At 39.4% G+C, this 15,377-nt stretch overlaps 1 protein-coding gene across 7 annotated transcripts in view; it reads left to right on the top strand.

Moving 5' to 3' along the window:
* CBFB (core-binding factor subunit beta) overlaps positions 1–15,377 on the top strand; it is a 56,983-nt gene that overhangs the window by 25,941 nt on the left and 15,665 nt on the right. For 3 of the 7 annotated variants that reach the window (XM_059667829.1, XM_059667827.1, XM_059667825.1), the window contains 2 exons: positions 2,495–2,611; positions 14,326–14,421. In XM_059667829.1, the coding sequence (XP_059523812.1) occupies positions 2,495–2,611; positions 14,326–14,421 (213 nt within the window). Of the gene's footprint in view, positions 1–2,494; positions 2,612–14,325; positions 14,453–15,377 lie in introns of all 7 variants that reach the window. The other 4 variants (XM_059667832.1, XM_059667826.1, XM_059667828.1 and 1 more) reach the window with 3 other exon arrangements.

Here is a 15,377-nt window from a genome sequence, read left to right as displayed (position 1 = left end):
CACCCGAGGATATTTTATCATTGATTTTTTTTTTTTAGAGAAAGTGGAAGAGAGAGGGAAAGACAGAAATATCGATGTGAAAGAAACACATTGATTAGTTGCCTCTTACACAAGCCTCAACCAGGGTTCGGGCCGGAGAGGAGCCTGCAACCCAAGTACGTACCCTTGACTGGAATCATACCAGGGCCTCTTCAGTCTGCAGGTCAGCGCTCTATCTACTGAGCCAAACTGGCTAGGGCTATAGAATGCATTTTGTATAAAATACTTAATTGTTCTTAGAACAATGGGTTTAATCCCTAAGTCATATTTTAATAAATTTTCTTTTCATAGTTTGAAATAGGGCATCATTATTTTCAGTGAAAAATGTCTTAGTGTTTAAATGGCATTATTGAATTATATTACAAAATGCCAAACTGGTAAGAGACAAAATTTTATTTTCTTTGTACTTTGAGGTTTGGTATTCATGAATGTATGAAAGTGGCAAACATTTACTTTGAAGATCTACACATAAAACTATTTATTTGAATGTGAACATTAAATAAATCATCAGAATCATCTAAATATCATTTAAAATTATAATTTCAATCATTGCATTAGCCTTGATGAAGAACTATAGCCATTTTCTGAACCCATTTAAGAATTTCCCAAAACACACCAGTGGTTTCTTTGTCATGAGAGAATTTTTATAAAAAAGTAACAGCCTTCAGCTTTTGGCTTGGAGGAAGCTTAGGTGCAACTTTTTCTTCAGTTGTCCCAAAACCTGATTCATCCAACACCAGCTGAAGTTTGACCCCAAGGACATTAAAGTTGTGTATCTGAGGTGCAACTATGGGGAAGTCAGTGCCACATCTGCCCTGGCCCCCTGGGTCTGTCTCCAAAAAAGGTTGTTGATGAAATTGCCAAAGCAACTGGTGATTGGAAGGGTCTGAGGATTACAGTGAAACTGACCAGAACAGAAAGGCCCAGATGGAGGTAGTACGCCAAGAGACAGAGAAAAGCAAAAAACCTAAGCACAGTGGAAATACCACTCTTGCTGAGATTTGCCACCATTGCCCGACAGATGCAACACCAATATTTGGCTAGAGAGCTCTGGAACCATTAATGCGATCCTGGGGACTACCCAGACTGTGGGCTACATTGTTGAGGCTGCCACCCTTATGACATCATAGATGACATCAACAGTGGTGCAGTGAAATGCCTAGCTAGTTAAGAACTACAAAAGAAAATATTTCAATTGAAGATAATTTCACAACCTCCCCCCCCCCAAAAAAAGTAATAAATGGCCTTTAAAAATTTTTACTATTTTTTTTTAAGGAAAATATTTTGGCTGTGGAAGTTAATATAAATAAGCTACATTTATGGAATCTTTGATTCTAAAAGATATAAACTCATTGGTGAATGTAGAATCTGATTATGAAGTTGACCTTTCTCTGCCATTAGAAGAATTCTCTTTATAATTAATATAAGAAGTTAAAATATTGAGGCACATTGAGAGGTGAAATGTTATACTCCTCCCTGGTGTGGCACTCCCTTCAACCTCCATTAGAAAGAGTAGGTGGAAATCTTGATTAGAAGAAATAGTAAGTCAAGTATTAATAGGCAGTATAGAAGGCTATTGTTTTTTAGGTTTTGTGAGGTGTCATATATGAGGTCAGAGTCACTTGGTAGACTTAGGTATATATATCTGTGTAGTTTTGAATTTATAATGTGGAAGGGAATGAACACTTATCAGAACAGAAGGAAATGTGTGGTTAAACGGTTTCAGCTATAACTGTAGACTATTTCCCTTGGTCCAAATGGGAGGAGAAATGGGACTTTATGTTTTTAGCTTTTTCCAATATAAGTAGAAATTGGTTCAGCCGGGTTGATTGGAGTCCTTAACAAGAAAAATGGTTGTGTTTAGTAGTGGAGGCGAATGACATGAATATGTATTACAAAGGTATAAACCTGTGGATAGAGCGTTGGCCTGCGGACTGAAGGGTCCCAGGTTCGATTCTGGTCAATGGCACATGCCCAGGTTTTGGGCTTGGTCCTCAGTAGGGGGCATGCAGAAGGCAGCCAGTCAGTGATTCTCTCTCATCATTGATGTTTCTATCTCTCTCCCCCTTTCCCTTCCTTTTGGAAATCAATAAAAATATATTTAAAAAAATAAGATTCAAAAACCAAGGCAAAGTACTTGATTGTCCTAGCTACAGCTGGAGGAGCTATGATGTTTACTTCAAATACCATCTTACTATAGTTTTTACAAAATCTGAAAAACTTTCTTTTAAAAATAATCTGGAAAAATTGTAACTAGAAATAAAATTCTGGTAAACCAGATTAATTTAATGTACAGAATATAGTCAAAGGCTGTAGTTTATATACTAGTACTTATAATTCTTGATTTTATGATTGTATTTATTTTTTTATTTCCTAAGAAAACCACAGTTACTTAACTTTGATCTTTGTTTTTCATGTGTCTGATTGGTTTTCACCCTTCTTTTCTGTGTCTTAGGTCTATTTGAAGGCTCCAATGATTCTGAATGGAGTCTGTGTTATCTGGAAAGGCTGGATTGATCTCCAGAGACTGGATGGTATGGGCTGCCTGGAATTTGATGAGGAGCGAGCCCAGGTAGGGGGACTTCAGTCTTTACTGAGTGTGGTCCCTTTATAGACCCCTAATCTTGCCTGTGTCTGGGGATCTATTTTACCCCATCTTTAAGAGTAAGTATAGCCCTAGCCGATTTGGCTCAGAGGATAGAGCATCGGCTTGCGGACTAAAGGGCCCCAGGTTCGATTCCGGTCAAGGGCACATGCCTGGGTTACGGGCACATACCCAGTGCGGGCTGTGCAGGAGGCAGCTGATCAATGTTTCTCTCTCATTGATGTTTCTAAACTCTATCCCTCTCCTTTCCTCTCTGTAAAAAAACCAATAAGATATATTTTAAAAATAAATAAATAAAAAGAGTAAGTATAAAAAGTCTCAGGTTCAAATAATATTGAGGAATCCTAAAGATGTTGAGACACAAATTCTGGTCCTGGTTTTAGGTAAGTTTTTCCTTCAGTGGTTCTAAAATTTCATTTGATTACCCTAATCTGCTCAGTGGGCTACTTCAGAGTCCAGTAAATGGTTCTCTTTAATATTTGTTCTTGATCTTTAGCACATTATGAGGAAGAAAAAAAGAGTTCATAATAAAATGTAGCAGCAACACTGAGGAGCTTGGCAAATCCTCTCCCCAAACACTGGACAAAATTGTTTAAAAAAACAAATAAAACCATTTAATGTCTCGACATTAACCAAAGGGCATAAATTGAGAGGCATTTATTTAAACAAAGCTACCTGAATTTCACTAACAACAGTAATAGCCTGGCAGTTTAGTCAGGAGCTGCTCCCATCTTTTTCTTTAGCTCTGTGGTCCTTCAAGTTCTACCTTTGGCAGGCAGGGCAAGGCATGAGGGCTGGCAGCCCTTATTCTGCTATCAGAGGGAGCTGACTTTGTTTAGAGCAGCTTGGAGGGATGTTCTCAATAATAATAGAGGTCTCTGGCAAACAATCCAGGAAAGCTAATATTATAGGAAGCAACAAAATGGCAGACTAGCCAGGTATTTATTAGGGTTATCTAGGAAAGAGATAGCCACACCTGTTCAGGAAAAAACTAAGAGGACCTTTGGAGGAAGCTAATTCTTGCTGAACACAGGTTAGACTGATAAGCTCCCTGCACTTTTACAAGATTCCCCCAAAACACACATCCTATGACAAAGGATGGAAGCCTACTGAGTTCCAGGTATTTAGGCAAAACTTCTCACCAGTCATTGGCTGACCACTAATTTATTCTGATGGGGGAGTAGGGTGGCAACCCCTAGAAAGCATGGCTTAAAAACAATAACTAAGCAGTGACATCAGAGGCTGCACACTGCTGAGGAAACAGATTCTACAGAATTGGTCCAGGCAAGTCACTAAACAGACAAACACAAAACAGTGTTATAACCAATTTAGTTTATACAAGGGAAAATTTTAGATTGAGTTGACTTTTAAAACTGAAATATTTTATTGGAATGATATGTAAAAAATTTAGTTTAACCCACAGCATTTCTCATACTTAGAATTTTCCAAGGTTTGTTGCCCCAGTCCACAAATTGAGCTTTATCACTACAAAGTAAGGGCCATCTGTTGTGATAATTAATATAATAGGTTTTACATAATGTAGAAATTTCAAAGCAGGGGATTCCAACCATCCATTCAATAGTCAGCACTTATCTGTAGCTTTTTCCATCCCAAAATCATCTATAAAGAGACAAGTAAGTGTAGAAATTAAGAGTAGAAGCTTCATAGTCATAATTGTGAATCCTGGCCCCACCACTTACAGCTGTTATGGACTGAATGTTGTGTTCCCCCAAAATTCATACATTGAAGCCCTAACCCCCTAAGGCTTCTATAGGGAAATTAAGATTTAACCCTATATAATAAAGGGCTAATATGCAAATTGTCCCCTCGACCGTGAATTCCGCGGCCCCTCCCCCCAGAAGTTCATGCACTGGGCCTCTAGCCCTATCTAATAAAGGGATAGTATGCAAGTTAACTGTCACTCCATCACCAAGATGGCAGCGCCCGTAGCCACAAGATGGTGGCGCCCAGTCCCTTCAGCCCCGCTGCTGGAGTGTCTGGTCCTGTCAGCCCCGCTGCGGGGAGCGGTGGCCGAGCAGCACGGCTGGATCCTCCCTCAGGTGATGAGCCCAGTGTCCCACGCACCCCGGTCCGCGGAGGGAGGGTGGGCAGGCCTCTGGCCAGAGGCCAGTTGGGGCGTGGGACGCTGGCGTTGGTGCAGACTGGGCTGAGGGGACTCCCCCATGCACGAATTTCATGCCCCAGGCCTCTAGTTAAACCGTGAGAGTGGGACCCCGGTGTGATAGGATGAGTGTCCTGATAAGAGATCTTACTAATTCTCTGCCATGTGAAGACCAGATACTCTAACAGATACTGTTATCCCAAGTAACCTAAGGGATAATTCCATTTCAAAAAATTCCATTTCAAAAAATCACAATTCCATTTCAAAAAATCAAATTGTGTAAATATTTCAGCTGAAATATTTTCATAGGTATTTTTGCCTTTGTTCAGAGTACCTTTGACAAACGTTAACAAGGATATGAAATACAGTTGATGTGTTGGCTATTTGGAAAACTAGCACTTCTGTTCTCTGGTATGCAATGGGAATGATTATGTATATTCATCACAAGCTATGTACTAGGATATTTGTATAGTGGCATTATTAGTAATAGCCAGAAACTGTAAACTGCCCAAATGCCCATTAACAGAATGTTTAAACTATATGTTCACACAAAGAAATACAATGAGGATGAAAAATTCCAACTAGCATACCACTGTGGATGAATTTTACAAATATATTGAGTGTACTAAAAAAAGCACTTGCTGTATGAATCCATTTATATGAATTTATACAAATGGGCAAAACTAACAATAGAAGTAAAGATAGTGGTTCATCCTTGGGAGAGGGGGCTAGTTACTGGAATGGAGCAGAAGGAGTCTTTTGAGATGCTGGTACTGTTCTGTTTTTTCTTTTTCTTTTTTTTTTTTTTAAATATATTTTATTGATTTTTTACAGAGAGGAAGGGAGAGAGATAGAGAGTTAGAAACATCCATGAGAGAGAAACATCGATCAGCTGCCTCCTGCACATCTCCTACTGGTGATATGCCCGCAAGCCAGGTACATGCCCTTGACCGGAATCGAACCTGGGACCTTTCAGTCCTCAGGCCGACGCTCTATCCACTGAGCCAAACTGGTTTCGGCCTGTTCTGTTTTTTCACATGAAATCTGGTTACATGGAACATTTAGTTTGGGAAAATTCATCAAGCTATATTTTAGGACAGTGCTGTCCAGTATAATTCAGATGTAAGCCACATAATATAATTTAAAATTTTCTAGAAGCTACATTTAAGAAGGTAAAAAGAAACAATTATAATTAACTTTATATTTTACTTAACTTTAATATATCTAAAATATCATGAATTTACAGTCAGCATAAAAAGTTAGGTATATTTTATATTAGTAATAAGTATTTGCAATCCACTTAGAGTCAGACTAGTGTATTTTCCACTTACAGATTTAGACTAGCCACATTTCAAATATACAGTAATCATATGTAACTAGCGGCTACCATATTGGACAACATGGCCTTAAGCTATGTGTATTTTTTGTATGGACATTAGGTTAATGATGGACTGAATCACTACAGTGGTCCCAAAAGATTTTAATGGAGTTGAAAAATTCCTATCATCTGATGATGTTCCTATCATCATTGTTATACTCTTTACTATTTTTATTTTTTTTAATTCTCACCCAAGGATATGTTTATTGATTTTGAGAGAGAGAGAGAGAGAGAGAAATAGATCGATCGGTTGCCTCCTATACAGAGATCGAACCTTCTCGGTGTATGGGATGACACTCCAACCAACCGAACTGCCGCCTGGGGCTTCATCATTATACTCTTAATTTACTTTGGCAGTCACAGAAAGATGTTTTTACTTTTAACGTAATGACTTTTCAAAAGTTTTACAGGCATACCTTGGCAATATTTTGGATTTGGTTCTAGACCACTGCAATAAAGCAACTATTGGAATAAAGCAAGTCACACCAATTTTTGGATTCCCTATGTACATAAAAATTACGTTTACACTATACTGTAGTCTAGTAAGTGTATAATAACATTATGTCTAAAGAAGAATGTATGTACTAGTACATACCCTAATTTTAATATTTATGGGGTTTTGTTGTTTATTGATTTCAGAGAGTAAGGGGGGGGGGAGAGAGAGAGATTGGAACATCAATGATGAGAGAGAATCATTGATCAGCTGCCTCCTACACACACAACGCCCACCACCAGGAACCAAGCCTATAACCTAGGCATATGTCCCGACCGGTAATCGAGCCATGACCTCCTGGTTCCTAGGTTGACACTCAACCACTGAGCCACACCAGCCGGGCCCTATTTTTAAAATACTTCGTTGTTTTAAAAAATGCTAACCATTATCTGAGCCTTTAGCAAGTTGTAATTATTTGTCACAAACCTTCAATTAGTAAAAAGTGCAGTAAAATGAAACAAAATTAATGGGGTGTGCCTGTATTTTGATTCTACGATCAGGTTAGAAAAATTGAACCATTGTTGAAATTTGCAGATTTTGTATTTGAGGTATTTGATGACATTGGTGTAAAACTCTTGTCCTTTAGCTTTTTCCAAGTTTTTCTGTTAATGAAGCCAACGTATAAACAGTTTTGCTTTTTGTATGTGCTTGGGAATGTGAATGAAATTAACTTAGATTTATATGTTTTATTTGTATTTTTTAAAATATATCTTTATTGATTTCAGAGAGAAAGGAAGAGGGAGAGAAAGATAGAAACATCAATGATGAGAGAGAATCATTGATCCGGCACACCCCACAATGGGGATCGAGCCCGCAGCCCAGGCACGTGCCCTGACTGGGAATCGAACCATGACTTCCTGGTTCATAGGTCGACTCTCAGTCACTGAGCCACACTGGCTGGGGCGGGTCATTTGTTTTAAATGAAAAGTTATGTTCTACAGAATGATGTTAAATGCACCATGTGCAAGTGCATTTGTTAAATTGTAGTCTTTGAAGTACATGATGAGGCTTCTTCAGCAGATTTATCTTTTGGTTTTCATGTGATCAGTGATAATTCTGATTCACACAGAATATTAAATGTCATTATTTTATGCAAATTTTACATTTATCATCGACATTCTTGTAAATGAATTTGATTCTTAATTTTTCATTAAACATGCATTTGCATTTTAAAATTCATTGCTGCAGAAAGGTATTACCAAACTGTAAGATAAATGTAATTATAGACTTAGGCAATATAATATAGACAAACTCACTGCAGCAAGAATGGTCAGAGTATTCTGTATATTTTCTATGAAAGCACTGCTGAACCTTTATTTCCCACATGGATTTCACGTATACCCAACCACCTTTTATGATGACCCTACCTGACTACTTTGTGCAGATTGTAGTATAGACCATGGAGTAAAAGATTAGTAGAACATGTTGCTGGCAAGCAGCAGGATGTTGAAAACCTTTCCGGCTACCACTTGAGATTGGTAGTTAGTTGTCCAAGGCCATTTGAGCATACTTTACTGGATGAGCGTGTAGTTTTATCAGCGAGTGCCCTTTATGCTGACCTTGAAAGGGAGGTATTCAGGTTGCAACAGGAAAGCATTAGGTTAACATTGGTAATTGCTCATTATCTTTCAGATTTAACCATTTATTAAAGTGCACACTTTTTACTGCACATATATTTCTTTCTTTCTTTTTTTGAATTTTTGTGAGTTTGAGCCAAATGCACATATATTTCATTTCTCACTAGGAGAGACCAAGACACAGCTGGAATTAGAAATTAATTTGCTACATCTGTTAATAATAATACTTGTTTTTTCTTTTAATGAAATAAAAATCTCTGACTGCCCTGGCCAGGTGACTCAGTTGGTTGAAGCATTGTCCCATACACCAAAAGGTTTTAGGTTCAATTCCCAGTCAGGGAGTGTATGGGAGGCAACCAATCAATGTTTCTCTCGCATGTCAGTAATTTTTCTCTCTTAGCCTTTCTCTCTCTCTAAAAAATCATTTTTTAAAAATCCTCATGTTAGATTTTAAAAAAGTCTCTGACCTTTGCTAGAATACATATTAGAGGCTAATAATTTCCTTAGGGAATTAGATCACATCTCGTGCTTCATGCTCTCATTTCATCGTGTAATTTTCCTGTATTGGACTAAATCACAGTTGATAATTACATATTGATTTTTGTAATTATTTGTTCATTGTCCACCTGCCTCACTAGACCAGAAATTGTTAGGAAAAGCACCATTGGTTCCCTCACATTATATCCATGACACCTAGCACAGTGATTTGGACATAATAAAGACGCACTAAATATTTGTGGAAATATGGGAAAGTGAATGAGTGAATGCACAGGACAGAAGGGGTATACTGTTATCAGCAGGTGTGTACTAGTTGACATCTAGCTAAGTAATAGAAATCCCCTGGGAGTTGAGAACAGTGTTTCTTTGTAGGTGCTTCTGGCTTATATAGTACATTCTGAGAATACAGCAGGTATGTGTAATTATGTTTGGACAGATGTGTAAATTTTACATATTTATAAATGCAAAATAATAGCTAAGACTTAATTCAGTGTGTACTTAAGCACTTTTAAAATATGTTGTCTCATTTAATTTTTACAACAGTCTTGTGAAGTAAATATTACTATGCCCAGTTTACTGAGGCTTGGAGAAATGAAATATATTGCCCTGGGACAAAGTATTAACTCTGCTCAGTGGCAAAGGATTTATCACATGGAACAAGATCTCCAGCAGCACATGGTCCAGGCCTGGTATAGCACTATGCTATCAGGGGCTCTAGGTCTTTTCATCTTCCTGCTGTACTGTGCTCATTGTGTGACTATGTCCTTATTATGTTTGCAAGCTGGCTGCTCTATTTCTGGGCATTGCATCAGTTTTCTAGAAGGAGGAAGGGTGAAATGTCTCCCTTCCCCCCCCTTCCCCCCATCACCGTTTATCCACCCTACACCCTCCTCTAACTCTACCCCTCCCATTCCCCAGGTGAAATGTCTCTCTTTTTTTTCCCATTAAAAAATAAATCTTTATTGTTGAGATTATTACAGATGTCCCTCTTTTTTCCCCCCATGCCTTCCTCCACCTGGTTCCCGCCTTGTCCCAGGCCTTCACCACCCTATTGTCTGTGTCCATAGGTAATGTATATCCTATATAATAAAAGGCTAATATGCAAATTGTCCCCTCAACTGGGAGCTCAACCAGGAGTTCAGCCAGGGTGTGGGGCCGGCCAGCTAACTGCCCACGGTCCCTCCCCCCCGGCCAGCACCACCCCCAATCGACCCATCCCTGATTGGTCCCCCCGTCCTCAATCGCGTGCGCCCCCCCCCCTTGCATCAGAGGCAGGGCCAGCGGGACCCCACCCATGCACAAATTCATGCACTGGGCCTCTAGTATGCATATAAGGTCTTTCTTTAATCTCTTCCTGCCCCCCCCGCCCCCTTCTGAGAATCAACAGTCTGTTCCATTTTCATGCCGCTGATTCTATTTTATTCACCAGTTTATTCTGTTCATTACATTTCTTATTTTTTTATTTTGATTTTTAGATTCAGTTGTTGATAGGTATGTATTTGGTGTCATTTTCATATTTTTTTTATCTTTTTCTTTTTATTCTTCTTCCTTTTCTTAAAGAATACCCTTCAACATTTCATATAATACTGGTTTGGTGGTGATGAACTCCTTTAGCTTTTTCTTGTCTGTGAAGCACTTTATCTGACCTTCAATTCTCAATGATAGCTTTGCTGGGCAGAGTAATCTTGGTTTTAGGTCCTTGCTATTCATCACTTTGAATATTTCTTGCCACTCCCTTCTGGCCTGTATAGTTTCTGTTGAGAAATCAGCTGACAGTCTTATAGGCATTCCCTTATAGGTAACTAAGTGCTTTTCGCTTGCTGCATTTAAGATTCTCTATTTGTCTTTAGCCCTTGGCATTTTAATTATGATGTGTCTTGGTGTAGTCCTCTTTGGGATTCTCTTGTTTGGGAATCTCTGTGCTACCTGGACTATTTCTTTCACCAGGTAGAGGATGTTTTCTGTCATTACTTCTTCAAATAGGTTTTCAATATCTTGTTCTCTTTTTTTTCTTCTGGCATCCCCATAATTCTGATGTTAGTACGCTTGAACTTGTTCCAGAGGCTCCTTACACTATCTTCATATTTTTGGATTCTTCTTTTTGCTCTTCTGGTTGGGTGTCTTTTGCTTTCTCAGATTTCAAATCATTGATTTGATTCTCAGAATTCTCTATTCTACTATTGAATCTTGTATGTTATTCTTTATTTGAGTCAGTGTATGCTTAATTTCTGACTGGTCCTTTTCCATGTGTTTGGCATTCTTGCTAAGATCCCTGGAGGTTTCTAGAAGATTCTTAAGTAACCTTATAACTGTGGTTTTGAACTCCATGCCCAGTAGTTTGCTTTCTTCCATTTCTTTCATTTGTGACATGTTTCTATGTCTCTTCATTTTGGCTGCTCCCCTGTGTTTGTTTCTATGTTATTGGGTAGAGCAGCTATGTCTCCTTGAGTTGATAGGGTGGCCTTGTATAGTAGGTCTCCTCTAGGACCCAGTGACTCAGCCTCCCCAGTCACCTGAGCTGGGAACTCTAGGTGCACCCCTTTGTTGGCTTAGCACAGGTGTGTGTGTTTTTTTTTTAATTTAAAATACATATTTTATTGATTTTTTTACACAGAGGAAGGGAGAGGGATAGAGAGTTAGAAACATCGATGAGAGAGAAACATCAATCAGCCGCCTCCTGCACACCCCCCACCGGGGAGGTGCCCGCAACCAAGGTACATGCCCTTGACTGGTATTGAACCTGGAACCCTTCAGTCTGCAGGCCGACGCTCTATCCACTGAGCCAAACTAGCTACAGTGGCTTAGCACAGTTTTGTTGTAGCTGAGACGATAGCTTTTAGTGTCACTGGGAGGAATTGACCTTCAGGCCAATTTGCTCTTAGGACCAGTTGTGACTAACAGTGGGAGAGCTGCTATGCAGGAGACACCCCTATGGAGCAGGACTTGCTTCAAGGGGGCTTTGGTACTCACTGAGTCTGCCCCTTGAGTGTGTCGCTTATGGATATGTAGAGTTGTAATCTGGTATGGCCTGATACTGACCACTGGGTACACTGGTCTTGGGTCTCCAGGGAGATGCAAAGTCATCCACTGCTTAGGGCCACCCAGCAGGAGCTATGAGTGATCTACAGATTCCTCCTCTTTGTATTGGGTTTGAAGTGCCCAGATAAGCCCCAGTATAAAGCAAGGCAGGCTGGTGCTGGTGTCAGGTCTTCTTGGGCCTTTTATTGATATTTTTGGGGCTCCCTGACCCAACTGCAGCTTATTTGAGATTTTCAAGGACAGGCCATTCAAATATAAAAGCCGCTGCAAGCAGCTTGAGTGGAGTTGTAAATTGGATGAAGTGGGGTTGTAGGGAATCACCAGGGTGGAACAAACAGAAATGGCTGCCAGTCAGCCCTGCAACTGGGGAGATCCCAGCACAGGAACAATGATCCCTGTGAGTACCTCCTTCTGGGAGAAAGCCACCCCCAAGTTCCTGTCCTGATGCCAGACAAATGTGTCCCCCAGAGCCTCGCCCTGGTGTTGGACTCAGATGAAGCAGGACCTTGCAAGTTCAGTTCGTGGTGCTGGCATTTTAAGAAGAACAGCTGGTTTTTACAGCTTGTAGTTATGGGGACTTCTTTTCCCAGCTCCGGGACCCTGGGCTTGGGGGTCTGGGACCCCTTGCTCCTTTGGGCGACCTCCCGCAGAAAAGATCTCCCTCCCAATGAAAAATGTGGCACACCTGGGTACCAGACCAGCCCATTCTGTGCCTCCTACCAGTCTCAGTGTGCTTTCTTCTTTACGTCTCTAGTTGTAGGACTTCCATTTAGCCAGCTCTCCGGCAGTTGTGGGGGGCAGCGAGTACAGGCGTTTTTACCTATGGCCATCTTGGTTCCCTCTCCAGATGAAATGTCTCTTAAATGACTTTTTAGAAGCCCCATTGGGTTGACTTATGTTTCTTTCTCATTGGTTAAGAACTAAGTTGCCTGGCCACCCTTGTTGCAATGAACCTAGGAAGGTGAATATTGATTACCTTTTTTGTATTGTTTTTGATCTTTTAGATTCTTCAATTGTACTATTGGAAATCCTATTATTGAGGAGTGTGTAGCTGCAAAGGTTGAGCATCCTGTGCTGTAGACAGTACAGGAAAATTACACGATGAAATGAAGCACAACTTGTGATCTAATTCCCTAAAGAAATTATTAGCCTCTAATGTGTACTCTAGCAATGGTCAGAGATTTTTTAAGTTGGAGGGTATTGTAGTCAGATTGTGCTGTAGAATATGGCTCTGATGGCTTTGTGGTGGGTTAGGGAGTGACAGATTAGAAGCAGGAAGAGAACCCTAACCGGTTTGGCTCAGTGGATAGAGCTTCAGCCTGTGGACTGAAGGGTCCCAGGTTCAATTCCGGCCAGGGGCATTGTACCGTGGTTGCGGGCACCTCCCCAGTGGGAGGTGTGCAGGAGGCAGCTGACCGATGTTTCTCTCTCATCGATGTTTCTAACTCTCTAGCTCTCTCCCTTCCTCTCGTAAAAAAAAATCAATAAAATATATATTTAAAAAAAGAAGAAGAAGCAGGAAGAGACTGTTTAGGAGACCTTTGCAATAATTTAGGTAAGAGATCTTAGGGTTCTGAACTAGGAAAATGTAGGAATAAAAAAGAGACTAAAGATTCCAAAAATATTTAGGAGGTCGAATGGATAGGACTTGGTTGTTGATTGGCTCTGTGGAGACAGGGAGAATGAAGAGTCAAAGGTGGCTCCGGTTTCTGACAGAAATTAATAAGTGGTGCCACTAACTTAGACTAAAGAAGGGTAAAGGAGGAAGGTTAAATTGGTTACCTTTTTAGACACGGTGAGTTTGAGGTATGTGGAGTTCCTTCATGTGCAAATCTTTATCCATTAATTGAGAAAGGATTAGGATAGATTTGTCCTATGTTACAAACATTTTTTTAATAATGTCCCATGGAATTTTATTTACTTTTTTTGTTCAGAAATTTCTAATATGTGTATCACCCTGTTAATATTCTCTTTTATGTTTCTGGCTTTAGTGTTATAATTGGAGGGATTGGCCTGTCTTATCCCAATTATAGATGTATATACCCAACTTTTTTCTTGTACATCTATGGTTTAAATATTGACTTGATCATGATTTTATTTTGATGAATAGGGTGAGGTAGGGAAAGAAAAGGGAAGAGCATTTTTAGTTATTTCCAAAGTGTGGTATAAAACATGAAAATACTGAGTTTTCTTTTCTTTTTTTTTTAATATATTTTATTGATTTTTTACAGAGAGGAAGTGAGAGAGATAGAGAGTTAGAAACATCGATGAGAGAGAAACATCGATCAGCTGCCTCCTGCACATCTCCCACTGGGGATGTGCCCGCAACCCAGGTACATGCCCTTGACCGGAATCGAACCTGGGACCTTTCAGTCCACAGGCAGACGCTCTATCCACTGAGCCAAACCGGTTTCGGCCTGAGTTTTCTTTTTAAAGTAACTTTTACATTAATTTTTTATGGTTTTGATGTTTTAAGGAATATTCTACTGTTTTTTCCTTCCACAAGTAAAGCACCCTCCAGTTTTGAGTTTTTATTATAAATTAAAATATCTATTTCTTGTATTCTTCTGATAGCAGGAGGATGCGTTAGCACGACACGCCTCTGAAGAGGCTCGGAGAAGGACACGTGAATTTGAAGATAGAGACAGGTCTCATCGGGAGGAAATGGAGGTGAGAGTTTCACAGCTGCTGGCAGTATCTGGTTAGTACTTCCCCCCAAACTCTGAGGCTCTATTTGTGACGTTTGTGCATAATGTTTTAAAATAATTTAAATTTAGTTTTGGCTTTCATTTTCAATAGTTATACTCCATGATTTTGTCCTTATTAAATGTAATTGGTATAAAGAAACTTTGCCTTAATTTTAAGGTTGTACATGAATTCTTCACTTAGTGGTTTTTATAAAAAGCATTTACCATATGTGTATTTTCTCTTAATTCATCAATCCAAATATTTTACCTATTTTTTCTTTTTTTATATATATTTTATTGATATTTTACAGAAACGAAGGGAGCGGAATAGAGAGTTAGAAACATCAATCAGCTGCCTCCTGCACGCCCCCTACTGGGGATGTGCCCGCAACCAAGGTACATGCCCTTGATGGGAATCGAACCTGGAACCCTTCAGTCCACAGGCCGACGCTCTATCCACTAAGTCAAACCGGTCAGGGCTACCTATTTTTTCTTAATTATTTTTCAGATTCTTTGTTTTAAAATACCTTTTATCATAGAAAACATATTTTTAGAACATTATTAAAACTCTTTGCAATATTATATTTAATTTGTCTGTGAATATTTGTGTTGATTTTGTAGCAGTATAATTTTTGGTCATTTTTTTGTATTCTCTTTATAGAGAAAAATTTAATATTTCAAAGTACCCTTTTTCTAGAGAGGGGTAGGGGAAGAGAAAAAGAGAGAGAAACATCCATGTGAGAGAGAGACATTGCCCTGACCAGGGCTGGGGATTGAACAGGGGATTGAACCCTCGACCCTTTGGTCTTTGGGGTAACACTCTAGCCACTGAGAAACCGAGCTAGAGTTATCAAACCGAGTTTGATTATTCTTATAAACAATTTTACTTGAAGAAAAACATTTTGATGTGTTAGTTTATATGTGTGTGTTTATATTTGT

Source organism: Myotis daubentonii, chromosome 15, assembly GCF_963259705.1.
Source record: "Myotis daubentonii chromosome 15, mMyoDau2.1, whole genome shotgun sequence".
Classification (NCBI taxonomy): Eukaryota; Metazoa; Chordata; class Mammalia; order Chiroptera; family Vespertilionidae; genus Myotis; species Myotis daubentonii.
Note: the sequence above shows the minus strand (reverse complement) of the source record. Positions and strands in the feature narration are given on the sequence as shown.